This window comes from Leptonychotes weddellii, chromosome 1 (genome assembly GCF_054177405.1).
Source record: "Leptonychotes weddellii isolate Sample4059 chromosome 1, ASM5417740v2, whole genome shotgun sequence".
In the NCBI taxonomy this organism is placed as follows: domain Eukaryota; kingdom Metazoa; phylum Chordata; class Mammalia; order Carnivora; family Phocidae; genus Leptonychotes; species Leptonychotes weddellii.
The window spans coordinates 130,600,022-130,619,951 of NC_138369.1; the positions used below are offsets into that span (position 1 = coordinate 130,600,022).

The following is a 19,930-nucleotide window of genomic DNA, read 5'->3' on the forward strand; positions in this document are numbered from 1 at the left end:
TCTCTCATTCAGTCCACTGAGATAGGTACTATGATCATTCCTGTTTTAGAGGTCACTAAGCAGAAGCACCAGAGGTGAAATGCCTTGCCCAGTCACACGCCAAGACTTGAAGAACAGGTTACACTCAGGGTGTCTGCCTGCAGAGCCGGTGTTCCTACACAATTCTGTATTCTTCCAGCCACTGATGCTCGCTCACGAGCTCTCCACTGAGGCTGCTGAGTAAACATCTCTGGACCCCCCAAGGTGCTCAAGAATCTTGGATCCAGACTATATGGTTCAGTCAATTCTCTCCTCCCTCAAGACACCAACTCTGACTTCTCATGCTTCTGCATATAACTGTTCCATCAATACTCTACTGCCCTGCATACTGAATGGCATATTCTGGTCGAACTGTTCTTTATATTTTCAAATGGGTATGTCTTGAGCCATTCTAATGAACCAGGCATCTTGCCAGAATGTAATGCAGTGCAGTTCCAGGCCCACTGCAGAAGACAGAGCTTTCTGAATAACTGATGAGCACCAGCATACTTTGTGAGCCCTGAGGCTGCATCCTCTACCTTGTCTGTAAACACCTGGGACCCTCAAGACTTTCACATCACTATTCCTGCAGGCAGACTCCAGCTACTCACGAGCAACTACTGCGTGGGCTGAGGGGGAGGCTTAAACGGTGTTCACCTCACAGAAACAGAAACTGGGGGTCCTCTGACAATTTCAGCTCAAGGCAGCAAATATAAAGAGAACCCCAGCCTCACGTCAGATATAGCCAAGAGTTGTGAGGTGCACAGAGAAGTAGTAGCCGTGGTTTCTACTCTCCAGGAGATATGGAATAGATGAGATGAAACATGCAAAATAAAGATGATAAACCTATAAAGCTTCTGGGAGTCAGGAGACCAAAGTCCAAGTCTTTCACCCTAACTGTTGAGTGCCTTATGTCCAGAAGCCTTCTGAAGCACCAGCTCAGACACCTGCTGGGCACTAATGACTGCCTGGGTATACGGTACACCCTGGAGACCCACCAGCAGATGCAGCAGCCCCTGCTTCTCCACACTCACCTGTGCCCCCCCCCCATGCCAGTGTCACTGACATGGGGAGGGAGAGCCTGTGTGGGACAACGGGGAAATGAAGTTATGTTCCAGAAGTGAGAGTCACACAACCTGAAAAGAACAACGGAATTGCCATCCTGGGGGATTCAGTCCTCATGGAAAATCTGAACCCATCACATCCACCTCATAACATTCTACTTGCTTTTGCTCAGTGCCGACAACGTGATCGGTATGGTAGAGAGGAAATGATAGCGTGTCAATTCCAGAAATACTCTCATTTTTAAGAGCATGATATAGAATGGCCCCAGGTGTAGTTTTACTATACTTTCTTCCTAGCTTCCGTGTGGATGTCATGGTGGCCACAGAGAAGTCTGGGAACAGCAGTTCCCAGACAATCCAAGTCTGGATGCCACCTTCCTGCTGGGGAGGCTTTTGCCTGCCCCTCTCGCAGCCCCTCTACACCTCTCCAGTGCCCATCCTGGTACAACAGCCGCGGAAACAGCAGGAGGGCAAAGAGCACACCAAGGACGTGGCACAACCCGCAGCCTGGTTACCTCCATGAGTCATTCCATATTCACTGAAAGAGTAACAACCCCGTGTGTGCCTCTGGAGGCTGGCACCTCCCTCTGTCTCAATCACAGACGGACTCCGTGCTCTCCTGTGCTCTGGGATGATGTATTTATCTGGACAGTTCCAGATGGTAGGAGTGGGCAACTGATTCATTTGCTTCTCCATTCCCAGCAGGCCCCACAAGGGTTTCGGAGCCGGGGCCAGCACATAAATGCCCATCTCTCCGGAGGCTGAGGTGTCACCTCTGATGACTCAATCACTTGCCCCAGCCTGGGGCGGCGGCGGGGAGGGGGTGTCTGCAACAAAGTTAGGGCAGCCCAAGACTTGGGAACAGTCCTGAAGGCCTGTCTACTCCCAGGACTGGTCACATGGCGAACCCCCTCCCAGAGGTTGTCACAGCCAGTGATAGGATGCCCTGCTCTCCCTCCACCCTCCCTCGGTCTCAGGGCACTGAGCACTGGGGCCCTTCCCAACAGCAGCTGTGAAGGCCTGTCCAGCTGGCTCTCAGGTTCCATGTATATTTTGATACACTTTTTGATTACAACTGGCCGATTCCACAGAGGGTATACCGCAGAGGTAATCACAGAGGGTACAGAGGAGTGTGAAATGTTATTTTATAGGTACAAACTTGAAATTATGTGCTGGCCACAGAAAAGTCTGATAGCATGAGTGCCCCCACCCTTGCCTCTCACAGTGAAATCAGCAAGGAGGTGATGTTAAGCTCCAACGTCGGTCTCCAGCTCCCAACTAGCTCCCCATCCCCCAGAATATCCACACCAGAGCAAAGCTCCCAGGGATCCCCAAGGAGACAGAGAGAGAAAGTAGGAGGAAAAAGAATGGGCTATTTCATTGGAAAGGCTGTCCTTTCATGGTCAAAATATAACCATTTCTTTATCATTTATGGTAAAGGGAAAAGCTATGACTGGTATAATAATGCAAAAAGACAGACTAAGCCAGAAATAACCTCTAATCATTAACAGCCCATGTTTTAAATCTCATCTGCCAAGTAAAACCTTGCCGAAGAATCTTCCAAAGGCCCTGTACCCCAACCACCCCCCAACTTTGGCAGACCCCCTGCCTCCCCGATCGAGAAGTGAGCTCACGGTGCATGGTCCAACACTGACAGTGCTCAAATAAGCCCCGCCCCCGGCCCTGGAGCCATCTAGAAAGCTCCTGCCCGAGGGAGGGTCAAGCTCTTGCCCAGAGACAGCCATGCCGTGTAAGCGCGAGGAAGCGCTCGGCCTCTGACGGAGCCTCCTGCCCCCCACCAGAGTGAGCAGGACCCTCTGAGGCTGCTTGGGCAGGAAGTCCAGGGGTGGGCGCAGCTGGGGCCGAGTGGCCCTCTTCCCTCTGCCTGTCGGGGGTTCCCGGGCCTGATCGCCTGCCTCAGGGCCTCGGGGGCGTCTGGCTGCCTGGGATGGGTGCGAGGAGGGGGCAGCGGCCCGGTACCTGCTGCACGTCCTGCTGGAAGACACAGAGCTGCAGCCGCTGGTGGAGCCGCACCTTGCGGTGCTGCCAGATGCTCTCGAGCCGCCGCTGGTGGTGCAGCACCTCGTGCACCACGTCCAGCACCTGGTGCACCGCCTTGGAGTAGTTGGCCGTGGCCGTGAGGGACTCCGCGTTCCCAGGGCTCAGGGGCCGCTGCAGCACATCCAGCAGTGCTTTGCCATCCTGGCTGACCTGCAAGAGGGAGAGGTCAGCTCACGGGAACCGAGGGGCGGGCGGGGCGCGGGGCAGCAAGCAGGGTCGGCCCCGGCGGGCGGGGGGGGGGGTCCCTCGTTAGGACCGGGAATCCCCTGACGCTCAAGGCACGCACCAGCCAGAGCGGCCCGGCGCGTGCAGCCCTGGCCTGGGGGAGGGGAGCTGCGCGGCCAGTGTCTCTCTCCCCCTCGAACTGGGCCGGGACTCTGCCTTGTTTATCTGTCCCCAGTGCTCAGAACAGTGCCTGGTCCATCATACCGGACACATATTCTGACTGATTCACTGAGTAGGTCGAGCGGCAGAACTTCGTTTCAGAAATGAACCAAAATATGAATTGATACCATAAACCTCTCTCCCTCTTTCTTTTTTTTTAAAGATTTTATTTATTTATTTGAAAGAGCGAGAATGAGAGAGAGTACATGAGAGGGGGGAGGGTCAGAGGGAGAAGCAGGCTCCTCGCCGAGCAGGGAGCCTGATGCGGGACTCGATCCCGGGACTCCAGGATCATGACCTGAGCCGAAGGCAGTTGCTCAACCAACTGAGCCACCCAGGCGCCCTCTCCCTCTTTCTTCTTCACTTCCTCTTCCTAGCTCTCAACTTCCAGACATGTGACCAGAGGCAAGTTACTTAACCTCTTTGGGCCTCAGTTTCCTTGTCTGTTAAATAGGGATAGGAATGGGACAACCTCACAGGGTTGTGGTGAGGACTGAGTGAGTTAACATGTGGAGCGCTCAGGACAGGGCCCCGGCAGGGAGGACTGGCTCCTAATTCTAGTTTCACCATCAGCATCTTTATCATCATTTCTCTCTCCTGTCTTCCTTATTTCCTCCTCATGTTCTTTCCTCTATATTTATCCTTCTTTTGCTCTCTTTCTATACAACTTCCTTGTTTTCTCCTGAGAATGGTAATATCCCCATCTTTCCAGAACATGCAGAGTAAGGGAGGGACCCTTCGACTGTAGACACAATAGCTATGCTCTTGCGTTCCCCAACATTCACCCTCAGTGCTGAGACCCACAGGGCTGACGTTCCCTGTCATTCCTTATTGGAATCTTGGTACAATTACAGGCACCCCTCTTTCTGCAAAGTGGCATCATCTGATCGACACCTGTGGCTCACCAGTGCTGGTCGAGGACCCAGCAGAGCATGTATCTTTCCAATTTAAACCAGTGGTGACCAGGGAGTTAGGGGATTTTAAGGCCCTAAGTTAATTTGGTTAATGATGAACTCAAAGTTGGTTTGGAGTTGAGACGGTCTTTCCCTTCCAGCAAGGTGGGGAAGCCAGTGTGCTCCTACCTCTGGCCTTAGGATGATGAATGAAGAGCTGTTTGCTGGGCTCCGGCCTCCCCTTACCCCACCCTCATGTCCTGATAATAGCTTGCTGAGGGCTCGGCAACACAAAGGCCTCTGTTACCTCCTATTCATGGGGCACCAGAAACGGTATGGGGCTGGGGGGCGGTGACTAAGAGGAATACTAGGCCGAGAGTACTGTAGCTGAGACAGGAGAGGAAGCCTGACTGGAGGAAGACAGCCGATCTAGATGACTACCTCTACCCACCCCATCCCACCATGCCTGCCTCCCGTAATGCATTGCCCGGGGAGGCGAAGAGGAAGCATCTCATCGGTGACACAAAGGTAACACCCTCCAGAGATGTGAATAAGACAAATATCCTGTGGCCAAACCCGGGACAGCTCTCCTCAGGGAACTCCAAGCAGATGCTGTCTTTGGCACCATGCTCTGTCCAGGGCAGGGTGGTTAGAGATGGAAGGCCAAGTCCTAAAATCCAAGTCAACAGAGCTCCAGCCCTCTGCCTCAGTCCACATCTGCAGGAGGCAGGGATGGCCCACTGACCTCTGAAGTGGGCTTGGAGTCGTGTCTGTGTCCCCCAGGGATAGGGCCTGAGAAAACACTGGGAGAAATATCGTGTCTCTCTGTAATGACACAAACACCCCACAAGTGTGAAACGTGTAAGTATGATATGAATGTCATTTGTACGCTCTGTGTTTATATCTTACAAGGAGTAAATTTAGAGATTCTTGACCCACGGCCATTCTTGACCCACAGTTCTGTTCTAAGAGAAAGCCTTGGGCCATTTGGACCAAAGCTGATGAGATCAGATTTGGCTCACAAGTCCTTCTCTCTGCCTCCTACAATAACAAAACCTGTTACCATTTTTTTAAGCACTTATTACTGTCAGGCACTGGGCCACGTGCATTACATGGGCACTATCTTTGTAACCCTTCAAACTACAGACGAGTGTTATCACCTTCATTACAGAAGAAAGTGAGGCTTAGAGTACTTAGGTAACTTGCCTGAAGTCACACCGATAAGGAGGGGGCTGAGAGTCAAACTCAGCTTTGACTGTGGCAAAACATTTACTCTCACGTAGAAGCCCTTGGTTCTTTGACTTCAGCATGCGTCAAATTTACCCGGTGTAATATTGACTAAAATATAGGTTCCAGGCCCTACTTCTTGACATTCTGATGCAGTCTGAGGTGGATCCCAGGAACAAGTCTGAGGCAAGTGGTCCCAGAACCCACTTGGAGAAACACAGCTCCAACTCTCCTTGCCCATGGGACAGATGTGAATTCACTTTCCCCTACTCATCCAGCTTCCTTAATTAGCCCATCTCTTTATGTCCCTCAGCCTCTCCCTCAGAATTCACACCGGTTAGTCAACTCACTCACTTGCATAAGTCCACACATATGCCCCCTTCCTTTTCCTTGGAAAGCAATTTCAAGAAGACCCCCCTGCCCTTCTTAACTTGAACCATGCACCCGGCCTTTGATTTTTCAGTGAAAGAGTCTTTTAATTTGTCTTTCACTTCCATGGCAGCTTCTCACTCCTGCAAACACTTATCTCCACCCCACGGTGAGTTCTCCTCTGGACTTTCTGGGGAGAAAATGGGTATTTGTTGATGAGCTGCTTCATTAAAGGGGTGGCAGGGCTGGCCCGCCAGCCAGAAAGCACACTGAGGAGCACAGCCTTGCTTGCTCATATTCGTCTTCCAGGGGAGAGAGTCTGATCTTCACACATAGGGTGAGGGAGGTGTGTGTGTGTGTGTGTGCGCGTGTGTGTGCATGTGCATGCACACATAGGCACATGTGTGACAAGGTGGTACCTGCTGATGGCCGCATTGTCTCTGCTTCCTGGCTGGAGACCTCATTGTTCATAGATCAAGGATCTTAAAGATGTCTCTAAAGGGAGAAAAATGGCCTCTCTCTTCTTCTTAGTCCAACCCAGGCTATTACACAACGTACAGGCCAGTGCTCTTGCCACTCACCCACATCCACACACACCCATGAGCCCTGCGTGTCCTGCGTGGTCCTCACCTCTGTGTAGGCCTGCGTCACCTGCTCATACAAGGACTGGTGGTGGTGGATGGCCAGCTCCAGGTCCTGCATCTCGGAGGGCAGGCCCCCCTCGCTGCACATCTTGCACCAGGCATCCACTCCCGACAGGAACTGGAAGGAGACAGCAGCTGGGTCAGTGTGGGAGCGCTGGGGTGGGCAATGGGCAGATTTTGTAGATCTGGTCAGATACCTTGGGAAGAAGCATTAGGGCCTCTGGGAGCCTCAGAGACCACTGCAGAGGGTAGAGTCTTTCTCTTTAATTCTACAAACACCAACCCCACGAAAGAAGTCAGACACAGCTCCTTTGTAGGAAGTGTGGTTTCCACAGACAGAGATGACTGTTGTGAAACCGCTGGGGTAGGAGCCGTCTACGTGTTCAATAGGCTATACCCACACACTGGCTACAAAGTGTGGGAACATGTATACCTTAGAACTCCTTGTCCTATGCACACTCACAGGCACACGGGAGAGGCTGCATGCAATGTAACGGGATGTTTCCACACAGGCATAGTGGGTTGTGAGACGGAACAAAGAACAGCTCATACAAGGCTATCAGGTACCCCAGGGAACTTGCAGGGGCCATTCCCACAGGGGCTGGAGATGAAAGCTCCACGAGATCCCCACTGTTGGGTCAGTATCTTTAGGGGTGGGAGAGGGGAGGGGCAGCTTAGGGGGACAGACTGCACCATGCCTATGGCAGCGCTGGCTCCTGGGATGGGATACATAGATATAGATCTCGACAGACAGCAAATTATTTAAAAATTAAAATTAACAACTGTGGAAGACTATGGGTCTCCATGCATAAAAGGTGAGCTAACTGAAATCACTGATTTATTGGATGAAAAAATACACCTCTAAAATGCAAATAATTCTTCACCCAACCGTCTGGAATGGTTCTGTCTGTGATTCCTCTCGCCTGGGTGCACAGCTCCATTTTTTTTTTTTTCTTAAAGATTTTATTCATTTATTTGAGACAGAGAATGAGAGACAGAGAGCATGAGAGGGAGGAGGGTCAGAGGGAGAAGCAGACTCCCCGCCGAGCAGGGAGCCCGATGCGGGACTCGATCCCGGGACTCTAGGATCATGACCTGAGCCAAAGGCAGCCGCTTAACCAACTGAGCCACCCAGGCGCCCCTGCGCAGCTCCATTTAAATTAATTGCCTAAATACCTTTTTATCTCATTGCCTAGAACAGTCCATATGAGGACAATAAAAGAGCTGCCTAAATAAACACATAATAGCCTTGAAAAAATAGCCTTGAATCTGTTGTTTGGCGTGTGTTTGTTTTTTTCTCCCCCAGCTAAAAAGAAGCATGGTTTATGAATTTCCCTGAAGGACTGGTAATACCTGAGGAAATTGCCTTAAAAAATAGATACAAATAAAATTACTTCTGATCCAAAGCAGTCCAAGTCAGGAAACATCAGCTAGAAGCTGACTCTACCAGTTACTCTTGGTTCTGGCATTGCACTTTCTGTAACCGCGGGAGTTCCAGTCCCAGTGTCCGTCAGCTCGTAGTCCCTGGTCTGGTGGCTGTCATGCTTGATTTTTCATTCTATGTTTTTATCCCATTAGGCCATCCCTTAACAATTCTGGAAGCATGCTGGGTGCCATCCAGCATCAGATTGCATACACTTGCTAACATCTTGGAAGTTTCTTCACTCTCCCAATAACCATTTTACAGAGGAACCTGAAAGCAACTTTATATTCATCTGTCAACCATGGGGGAAGCACCTCTCCAAGGCCCTTGGGATTTCTCTGTAATACTCTAACAAGAGTCCTACAGCAGACCCCACAAAATGGTCAGCTCAAGGAGAGAAAGGCAGAGATACAGAAAGGGAAGTCCTGAGCCTCCCTTGCCAATCTGGATAAACTTTGAACAAAATGTGCAAGTGGTAGGGTTGAAGAGAGAATGGGAGATTCAACATGAGTATTCTCCTGGGCCTAGACATGAGTTCATTAGTCATTATCAGTCATTATCACCATGATCCCTAAAAAAAAAAAAAAAAAGAGTCTAGATTTTTTTCAATGTGTGGAGCTGCCCCTGACTTATGACACAAGTATTTCAGTCTTTGGGAAGGTCTCAGGTGGAAACAGACACAGGTGAGGGAAATATAAACATACCAGGATAATATGTTGCACAAACCAGTAGTAATGTCTAGCATTTAAAAAGCACAAAAGGCATCTTACATGTTCCATCTCTAATTCTTATAATAGTGCTGTGAGGTTTACGATTATCTTGTATTAGAGATGAGGAAACAAGCCAAAAATGGTGAGGTGACTTGCCTAAGAGTTAATGATTAGAACCTACATGTGCCTGGCTGCAAAGCCTAGACTCTTCCAATTATACCATGCCGCCTTCCGTGTTAGGTGGGTCAAACGGGGGGAGAGATTTAAGGTATGACCTCATCTAGGACTCTCCACCATCTATAAGCTACCCAAATGTCATACAAAGAAAGGAATTTGGAGGTTAAAACCACAAGCTTTAATGTTAGACACATCTCAGTTGAAATCCCAGCTGTTCATAGATTGTGTGATTTTTGCAGTGGTGTGTTAGTAAATGTTTAAGCACCAGCATGTGTGTGTGTGTGTGTATACTGTGTATATACACAAGTGTATTGTAAACTTCACTGATATAAAGGATGTATAGCACATAATTTACAAAGAATAATAACATATACAGTGCTCCTTATTGTAAATTCTATATAGCCAACTGATTCTCACAGGATGCTTTTGTTTGCAAACGAACTTATATGAAAGCTAACTGATATTTTCACTTATGTTAAGGTGTAACACAAAAGTGGAAAATACCTCCAGACTTATGTCAGAGCATTACTCATTCATCATCGATGTGAGTGACTTCTGTGCTAAATGGAATACTAGAATATTTAGAAGAACATTTTGAATATCAGAAGAATATTTCCTCAATTTGGTGTGCTATTATTCACAATGTAACAGCTACAGACAGGCTACATTTTTAAAGTTAATCTGCATTTCAAAATATGTTTTTCCTCGTTTTCTTAAGACTCCAGTTGATAAAAAAATAAATCAAGCCCTAGTTTGTAGCATCTGATGACTCCCATGGTGTAAAACTTCTACCTTGGTCTAAGTGCCATTACAGAATGTGAAGTTGAGAAGAGTTAATCAGGAGCTATCCACACAACTATATAGTGTTTTCACAGAGACAAATACACATAATTTCAAGAACATAAGTAATAATAAATTGTAGTAAAATATGAGTGATGAGTTTTGAGTCTCTATTACCTTTGTTTTTAATATATTTACCGTAAATCTATATAATTTAGTTTTAAGTAATGGCTATATTTAATAACCAGCTCACAAATTTCCTGAACATTTGACATTTGGCTCCCCATAGGCTGCTTAGAACCAGCTCCAACACACCACTGGTTCCTAGGAAGGTCACATAATGTCTCTGAGCTTTAGTGCTCCTTCTTGCAATGGGTGAGTAATGTCACTGACCAATGCCAATAAGTAAATAGCAACAAATAATTATTATTTCTATCCATTGTATAATTATTACTTTATTACTATCCATAGCAAATGCTTATGTAAGATTAATTTCCCCCTGCTCTCAGCACTCAATGATCAGTATTTCGTTTCACCCCTTCTATCTACGCTCTGGGAATGCGGTCAACACACACGCACACACACACACACACAAAACCATAAACTACCAAACAGAATGTAAACAGCTCTAGGTTCCTTCTTGTTTGGATGTTAAGCAAAGCTACCCAGAGTGACCAATGTGTCCTTGCATACACAGGTGCCAGGAAAGCCACAGAATACGGGTTACCGCTGCAATGACTCAGCGGGGTCTTGTGTGTTTCCGGAAGAGAGGAGAGGCTCTCTACACAGACAGCGTATGTACTCCCACCCTTCTGACCAACAGCCACCACAGCAGCTCCCTTGGCTTCACCTGCTCAGCCTTCTGGTGGAACACCGCAGACATGGCCAGGATGGTGCTGCGTTCATCCAGGGCAGCCGCGAAGCTCTTCCACTCCTGGTCCAGCTGTGTGGAAATCTGCTTGATTTGCTGCGAGGCATAATGACCGGCCTCGGAGAGGCGGGAAGCCACGGACATGATGCGGTTGATGTTGACATAGGCATTCTGGGAAGCAGAGGAGAGGGAGCGCTTAGTGGGGCAAGCTAGAACAACACCCACTGAGCACTTTTGGGAGTGGGTATTTGGGGAAGGAGCCTACTCAAAACAAAACGTCTGAGAGAGGCTAGTGTAGGCCACATTAGTGTACCCATTTCTGGATACACTAGGGAAGGAGAAAGACTTCCTGCAACATAAAATTTCAACTGATAGGAGGTACAGTAACTGAGATCTTTCCTTCTGGGGACCAACATAATTTTTATGTCAACTATGTGGTTGCTTTACTTGGACGGCCTTAGTAACCCCCACACTCAACGAGGTCATGTCACAGGAGCATGGTGCTTCTGTGGAGCATCTTGGAAGCATGGCGCTTTTAAGAAGCACTCTCTGGAAGTAGAGGCTCGAACTAGGGCGAAGGCACCTCTCTTGCTCAGGAGAGAGTTAGACTCAGGGCATTACGGCTACCTACAACGGGCAGTGGTGTTCATCAAAAAGAGCAAAGAACACATGTCCCGTGACGTCTACACATCTTCCTATTGCCAAGAGAAGAATTTGCTGAAGCCCTGCTCCTCTCCCTACCAAAAAAGCTGGGACGCTAGCCATCAGTCAAGATTTAAATAAAGAGAGCATTGGAAGCAACAATATTCTTCCATGCTAAAAATCTACATCTGAAACCAATGATGTACTATATGTTGGCTAATTGAATTTAAATTAAAAAAACAAACGAACAAACAGTGGAATCCCTTCTTATCCTTACTAGACTTAGGGATATTTCCCTACCTAACCCCAAAAAGGCATCTGTGGGTTATCCCAAAAAAGCATCTGTAGGGCTCTCCTGGCCCTGCTAACTTCGCTCATCATGTGCTTTGTTTACAATCATTCCCATCTTTGATTGCCAATTAAAAATTCATGACCAAGTGTGTTGTTTCCTACCAGGCCAACAGAAAACCCTCCAAGAAGGAACAAGACAAAAGAAAAACCCCACAAACCTAAGACAGTAGCAAGCATGATTATTTTTAACTGCTACCTCTTATTGATTGTCTGAGGTGTCAAAACAATCAAGTAATATTGTGGCATCCACAGGGAGCTTTTCTGAATCACAAAATGTCTGCCTGAAAAAGGACTAGGGCAGCAAGTTGCTTGCGCACCTTTGTTCTTTGTTACAAATCTTCTTAAATGACAAGAAATATTCTTCAGCAATGGCATTTTCTCCTGGCTCTATTATGAGCTCAGGAATAGTTTATTAATACTGGGTAAATGAAGGTTCTTTATTTTCCTTCCCCTCCTCCTTCATGGTCCCTATTCATCTTAACTGTCCCTGACCTCAAGTCCTCCATCCCAAACCTGAGCCAGGTTGATAAGGCCTCTCTTCTTTTAAAAGGCCTCTGTAGAAGTTTAAACGGTTAAATGTAGTGCTCAAACACAAATCCATCCTGATGTCTAATGACCTCTATGTGTAATCTCTTTCTTTAGTCTGGCCTAAGACCTTTCTGACGCAGTACATTTCCTTAATAGAGCTAGAATATTACTGACTCTTGTTATTTGAAATAAATATCCTTCAAAGATTTAGGAATCATTACCAGCCTTGTTTTCTGAGTTAGGACACAGATTCTCCTTAAAATTAAGCTCTATTTATAGAACTGATAGAAAAACCAACTCTGTACTTGGAAAGAAAAGAGAGAGAGAGAAAAAGGCATGTACTGATTTTAACAGTTCTGTCTTCTAAAGGAATGACATTTGGATTCCCCCAAATTTCCTGCTTGTGTCATTGCCTTAGTTTGGGTTGCCTCCAAAGCAGACCTTGAGACAAGGATTTGGGTTGGATGACTTATTTGGAAGTGACTGCAGAAAGCAAGGTGAGGGAGTGAGCAAGTCAAAGAAAAAAGGAAAGAAAATGAATAAAGGATGTGTTTATTAATGGGCTAGTGCTACAAGCGCATCCCTCCTGAAGCCTTTTAAGCAACTGTGTAGAACAACTCCTGGGCTGTCTCACCGGGAGGTGAGGTATCTGGGGCATTTATGCACCAAGTCCGATTGCTCATGGTTGAGGGTTCCTTTGGAGTAATTCCATTTCCAGCCTGACCTACACAGAGGCCAAGCACACCTCCCAGGTCAGAGAGTGACCATGGCCAGAGAAATGCAGGAAGCGATCAGTTTATATGGGAGCCACCTGCATTTGACCTTTAGGGCCAGCTGAGGGGATGCAGGTGTGACACTGATGGTGTGTGATAGAGCTGTCCTTCCAAACTGGATTCAAATCCGGAAAACCTTCTTCCCCGTCCCACATTTATCCAGATTTATCTAGTGTTATTGGGTTTTCCTGTCCTGGGAAAGTCTTTGTGTGCTTTGGCCAGATGGGAAGCAAGAAAAGCAGTAAGAGCTGGGCACCAGCCTCTCCCCAGCATCCCTCATGGTCATCTTATGGATACCTGGCCCTTTGTCATCACTGCCTGTTTACATTCGCTCCCCACAGAGAACACAGGGAGGCACACTTCTGCTCACTTTAGGAAGAACTTTCTAACTATTAGAGATGTCTAACTGTGGCTGCCTCTGGAGGGTGTTAACACTTTGTCACTCATTCAAGTATTTATGGAGAGTTGGCCAGGCTCTGTGTTGGGGGCTGTGGGAGATCAAAGAGGAATGAGACAGGATTCCTGCCCTCAGGGGCTCACAGCTGAGACAAGAAAAGTCCTCATATAACTGCAATTTAGAGCAAAATGAAGTAAGTGTTTCTGCAGAGGCGGAGGCAACTCGCTGTGGGGATGCAGAGGAAAGGGATCAGAACCACTGGCGTCGATGTTGGGAAGGGGCTTCCTGCACAGAAGGGGGTGGTGAGGTTGGTGGTCCTCCAAGGTCCCCTTCAACCCCGAAGCCTGTTATCACAAATGAAAGCTAAAAACAAACAAACAAAAGACCACAGCTTACATTTCACATTCTGGAGACCAGCACAGTAAATGCCTTTTTGTTTCCTTATCAGTGGGCAGAGAAATGTCTTACTAAAACTAACAGATGATTATGCTTCACAAAAGAAGTAGAGGGAGTATTCCTCACAAGAGAGGGATAAATATAATGTTGACTCATGAATTTGCTCATTATTCTTCTCTACAGCCCCCTTTCAAAATAGCTAAACGCTGCAGGCAAGTCACGTGGCCCCGGTTCATCATCATCACCTTCTTCAACTGCCTTCAGCCTAGAACCTGAGACAAATGCGCAGCTAGATTCTAAACAGTAGCCAAAAACCAAATGAAAAGAGAGGAATGGTAGAGAAGGTCTCCAATGACTTGAAAAGAAAGAGCCAGGTTAGAGAGCTGGGTTAAGAGTGAATAAATAGGGGTGCTTAGTCATTATGCATAAATGACATGTCATGGCCTTTGGTCAATCCATCCCTGTGGTTCTTCTGTGTCACTGTTTATGCCTCCATTAAGGAGCATTTGGGAGTCAGGTTTGTCTTGGGGACGTGGCCAATAGGAATAGATATTTTCATTCTTTACGGCCTTTCCATTCCCTACCGGGGGTGTCCTCCACTCCCTCCAATCTGGCCCTGCTCTTCTTCCTTGCCAGCCTAAAATGCCCTTTCATCTGCAGAGCTAGAGCTGTCCATCAGTCAAGGGCATCAAATTCACTTGGCCAGGAGTCAGGAGACAAGAGTTCTGGTCCAGCTCTAACACTCCCCTGAGATGTCACTTGCCTCCCCTGTGCCGCAGGTTCTTTATCCTTAAAAGGAGGGTGTTGAACTAAATAATCTCAGACATTCTATTTGAGTAAGCACGGTCAGCTCCAGATTGAATGTAGAAAGAACACAGGAGGCCACAGTGTTCTTCTGTCCTATTTATTTATTTATTTATTTATTTATTTTAGAGAAAGAAAGAGAGCAAGCAGGGGAGGGGAAGAGGGAGGGAGAGAGAATCCCAACCAGGCTCCACGTCTATCTGACATGGAGCTCGATCATGTCGACATGGAACCCCACATGGGGTTCGATCCCACAACCCTGAGATCACGACCTGAACCGAAATGAAGAGTTGGAGGCCCAACCGGCTGAGCCACCCAGGCACCCCTCTTCTGTCTTATCTTCAGCGCTGACTAGGGGAATACTGACTAAATCTATTCCCCTCCCCAAACCCTCTTCTATGAGGAAAGGCATAAACTGAAGAAACAAGGGTAACTCAAAGATTTCAAGTGTCCATGTGCAACAGGAATGTTTTCAACAAAAATCCAACATGATCTGATTTATGCGTTTAAAAGACTACTCTGCGCTCAAGGGTCAGCAAGGAGAATTCTGCACGGGGTGAGACAGGGAGAATAGTGCTGCCTACCCTGGAGTGGTCATAGCCCAGCCTCGGCTGTCCACATGTCTCTGCCCTTCATCATGGTTCTGCTCTCTAGTCTGTCATGTGTGGGCCATGGCTGCAGCTGGGTCCCCTGAGTTCTTCAGCCTCCAAGTGACCAAGGACCAGATGCTTCCCTCCCCCTCTCCTCATCGGACCCTTCCCTTGAGCTGAGCTGTCTAGACTAACCAGTTTCCCTGGCCAGAAGTTAGTAATGTGACTAGTAATTCCAGTTTCATGAGTATTTTCTTAAGTCCTTACCTCAAAACTGCTTTATTAATTTAAATCCCCCATATATATGCAGTGCAATTTACATTATCATTATTCACAGTATCGCATAGTCCAAGATGTAAACAGGATCTACTCTTCAAAATGCAATGCACCTGCAGCATGGAGTGAGGCATGACCCACCCCGTCCAACCTGCCACCCTGCCAGGGCCTCTCCCTCCCACCATCACTTTGGTCACAAATAGAAAATACAATTAAATCGCAGCAAAAATCTCGCTAACTCAAAAGCCCTCTATACTTAACACCCTCCCTCTGCTTTTGTTGCCTAAATTTTGTTTTCCTGTTTCATTCCTGCAGTCATTAATTGGACATCACAGGATGGATGGCCCTTCTCCCAAGACCTTGCCCCCTGCTGTGAATAACTGAAATTAGTGAAGCAAGCGGTCACCCTCCTGGAAGAACTAGTTGGCAGAACCCTGATGAAAGTTTTCAGTCCTGCTCAAACGTCTCACTTTGAACCTGGTTCCTGGCTGCCCTCACTGGCTACAAAACCAGGCAAAGTTGCTTGCAAGATAATCATAACTTTCCATTTAAAAACCTAGATAAATTTTCTCCCTAAACCAAGTATCTTACGCAGTACACTCTGAAAGAGATACTGGTTCTTCTAGAAATAATATTTGATAGAAGCTATCATTTTGGTAACCTTAAGCTCTGGGCCAGGGGTTGATGGCAAGAGCAGATCATTGTTGACTATATTATTTGAATCCCATTCACTTCACTCCTAAAAGCAAGGGTGAATTTTACATCTTGGCCATATGTCCCCAGGCTGAATCAGAAACTCTCTCCTGTGGGTTACGTGAGATAACATAAAGCATCTAGTCTGTTGTCTGACATATGACATCTCCCTCATCCAGTTTCCGGAGACTGGTATTAACTCACCAAATTAAGTGCAAACCAAATCAAAGTATTAGTAAAAAGCATAACAAACAGAAAAATCTATCAACTATTCCAACAAGAGGCAGATATTTCAACAACCCAAAGTCCCATTGTATTTCACAGAGAACATGCCACAGTGTCCCCTCCTGTCCCTGAGGAGGAGTCCTTTTCCACAGAAGCCTGCCATGGATGCCCAACCCTACAGCAGGCAAAGCTGCTCTCATCACTTGCCAGGACACTGCCCTGCATGCCACATCTCCTCTGTGGCAGAGACTCTTTTCCTAGGATTCAAGGGTCCGGGGCCCTGAATTGCCCACAGGTCTTTCCCTGACCCAGAGAGATCAGAGATTCAGAATCAGCAAGTGACTCACTCTGTGAGCCATGCCCTTGCAACACACACAGTGTCCTTTCATACCTTAAGCTGGAAAAGCAGAGGTCTTTGTCTCTTGGGATAGCCTTCTTAGGGCATCTCCACAACTCTGGCATATCCAGAGTGCCCAGAAGTAGGCAAGTCTTGTCCTCACACAAGGGGACAGATCCTTTGCCTCATCACTGACCCTACTGCCAAAGGTGGCAGAAGCCTCCTCCCCAGGCCAGGCCTGCGGTCCTTCACTTAGTCATCCAGGGGCGCTTCTCATGTTCAGAGGCAGAGGGGAACCACGGAAGAGCTGTCTCATCTCTGGGAAGAGTGAGTTCTGCACGTAGGGTTCTCAATTCCATTCCAGTTAATGGACTGCAGCTCTTAAGTTATTATTATGAAAATGGAAGTTGTGATCCCATAAGATCACCACAGGGGGTGAGGTATAACGGGTACATAGGGGCCACATTCCTGAAAGGGGCTCAGTCCAGACAAGCCCCGGAGAACTTGACTCTCCAAATCTAAAAGTCAAGGGAGGGAAGCCAGGCAAACACCCGGCCGAGGGCCAAGGTACTCAGCAAAATCACTTGGGTCAAATGCACATCGGATCTTAAACCAAAATGCTAAGTACAAAATATATAAACAGTAGGGCCTCAGCTGAGAATGTACATATTACTAACATTATGTATACCGGGGATGCGCACCCGAATGTTATTAGTTATTGAATGCTTACTTTGCACAGATTTGCATGGTGGTAGGAACTTCCTCTAGTCTCTTTTTGTCATCTCAGTCCTTTTATGTATGGAGAAGCATTTAAAAAAATAATTTTGGGATATACATATTTTTAGTAATTGGGGGAAAATGTTCTAAAACTATACAGAGGAAATATATAGTGTCTTATCCCCCAGCGCTTGCTCGCAGCACTGATGTTAATACATCAAAGCCTCAGCTATCTATGGGTGTTAGAACGAAGGGGAATTTATTTTTATTGAACTCATTCTTTCTATTGAGACACAAAGGTTGTTTCTAGTTTGGGGCTTTTTTCCTCTACAAATAATGCTAGGGGTTGTGAAGTATTTTTACTTTTAATAGATTTAGTATTTTAAATATTTTTTAGTTTCACAAATTATTTTAACGTATCTTTAATGAATCTGGTCAGGTTGTATTCCATGAAAGCTGTAATTACTAAAACTCCTCCGTCTCTTTTTACTTTAATAAAGCTTTCTTTTAAAAAGTAAGGCACAACTTACTACCAATGAAATAGGTAAGTTTTTTTTTTTTAAAGATTTTATTTATTTATTTATTTGAGAGAGAGAATGAGATAGAGAGCATGAGAGGGGGGAGGGTCAGAGAGAGAGGCAGACTCCCTGCTGAGCAGGGAGCCCGACGTGGGACTCGATCCCGGGACTCCAGGATCATGACCTGAGCCGAAGGCAGTCGCTTAACCAACTGAGCCACCCAGGCGCCCGAAATAGGTAAGTTTTAATGAGCAAATACTGCTTTAATAAGGAAAAGAATATAAACATACTTCATTTAAAGTTTTTTAGAAGCCAAGTTCATATAACAGTCTCATTTTACAGTTAGGATAAAAAACAATAAAACCCAGATGTTTCTTGAATCCACCCAGGAGGTGTTTAAAACTTTGTTAGTCGATTAGGTGGTATGTTCCAAGTCACCGAAAGAGAGGCTGACTGGGAGTAGACCCCGGCCTCCTGATTCCTAGTCTGTATGACCCCTCTGTTTATAGCTATCTTTTTCTCATGCCCTGCAGCTTATATTAATTTAAGTTTTTGTTTTGTCACAGTCAGAGAGAGCCATAAGGAAAAATACTTGGAGATTTTCCCACACAGCTTTCAGAGGCTTCATGAGTAGCGTTCAGTATCAGTAAGAAGATAGATCTTGCCAGAGCAATGGAAAAAGCTGAGCCTCACCTCCTCTTTCCAGCTTAATGATACCATATGTATTGCTTACATCTTTGCTAGTATCAAACCCACTTTGGGTCCTGATGCTGTTAAAGCATCAGTTTATGATTAATTAGTTTAACACTACCATGTAAACCTGCTGATCCCACCTCGAAACATATGGCCACTGGGATAGTAACATCTGGAATAAGAACTGTCCATGCTTGAAACTCTGCAATGGCTATGAGATGTGATGAGCTCTAAATGAAACCTCCAACTTCTGCCTCCCACAAACCACAGGGTGCCCTCGAGGGGGCCAAATAGGGCAGTTGATGGATGACTATCTCCTCAGGTCTGGCCAGACAGTAGGTCAAACCATGTGGAAGCCATCTGTCACTGTGGGGTGGAGAGAGGAAAGAAGTTGGAGCAGCCCCGGTACTTAGCAAAGATAACATTGGTCCATGAATCCCTCTGTCCCCCTCGCCTGGCTTGCTGTAGCAACATTTCCTCCAGCACTTGCTTCACAAGCCATTAAGCAGCCATGAAAACAGGTGCCTGGCCATATGTCCGAGGGCCAAGGAAACCCAGGAGCAGATTTCAGTCAAAGAGAAACTGGTCTCTCTCTCCTTTCTCAGCCCAGAGTGAAACTTCCTTGGAGGGGTGAGTGTCTTTGTAGGAGGCAGCGTTACAGGATTCACATGTTAGGGAAGAATGGGTATAGCTGGAATCAGATCTGGAACACCAGTGGGAAAAGTGGTTGGGATCAATGTGGCTCTTCTGGGTTAGAATATAGTAATTTCAGGCAGAGGCTATAACACTTCATGGAAATATACTCACCAGTATTTTCTCCCCCAGCCCTTTCTTGTGTAGGCCTGGATATTCAGAGCTCGATCTGTGCATTGGCACAGCCTGGGAGCTGGTTAGAAATGCAGAATCTCAAGCTCCTTCCCAACTTTCTGATTAGAATCTGCATTTTAACAAGACTGTCCCCAGTGATATGCATGCACATTAAAGTTTGAGAAGCTCTGTAGACGGGAACTCTGAGAACAAGGAGAACTGTTTCTTCTAGCACTCCTGACCCTGACAATAGTACCTGAACATTTGCCAAGCACTACACTGTGCCAAATGTTGTGCTTAAAATGGGATGATCACATCTCATCCTTACAACACCCCTGGCGAAGGTACTATCATTATCCCCCCACCCCGCCCCGCCATTTACAGACGCAGTGGTAAGGCTCTAAGAAATTGAAACAACTTGCCTATGATCATACAACCAGGCAGGAAACACAACGCAACAGTTAGCACCTAGTGCCCAAGCTCTTTCCACCACGCTGTTTTACTTTGCCATAGATGTGAAAGCAGTTGGGCTGGCCAAGGATGTCCCTAAAGGGAGAGGGGA

The 19,930-nt window shown here is 46.8% G+C and overlaps 1 protein-coding gene across 1 annotated transcript in view; it reads right to left on the bottom strand.

The window, feature by feature from the left end:
• Positions 1-19,930, bottom strand: part of KALRN (kalirin RhoGEF kinase) — a 535,107-nt gene that overhangs the window by 334,698 nt on the left and 180,479 nt on the right. The window contains exons 7-9 of the mRNA XM_081815029.1: positions 10,601-10,792; positions 6,647-6,778; positions 3,063-3,293 (exon numbers count right to left, since the gene is read on the bottom strand). Of these exons, the coding sequence (XP_081671155.1) occupies positions 3,063-3,293; positions 6,647-6,778; positions 10,601-10,792 (555 nt within the window). The remainder of the gene's footprint in view (positions 1-3,062; positions 3,294-6,646; positions 6,779-10,600; positions 10,793-19,930) is intronic.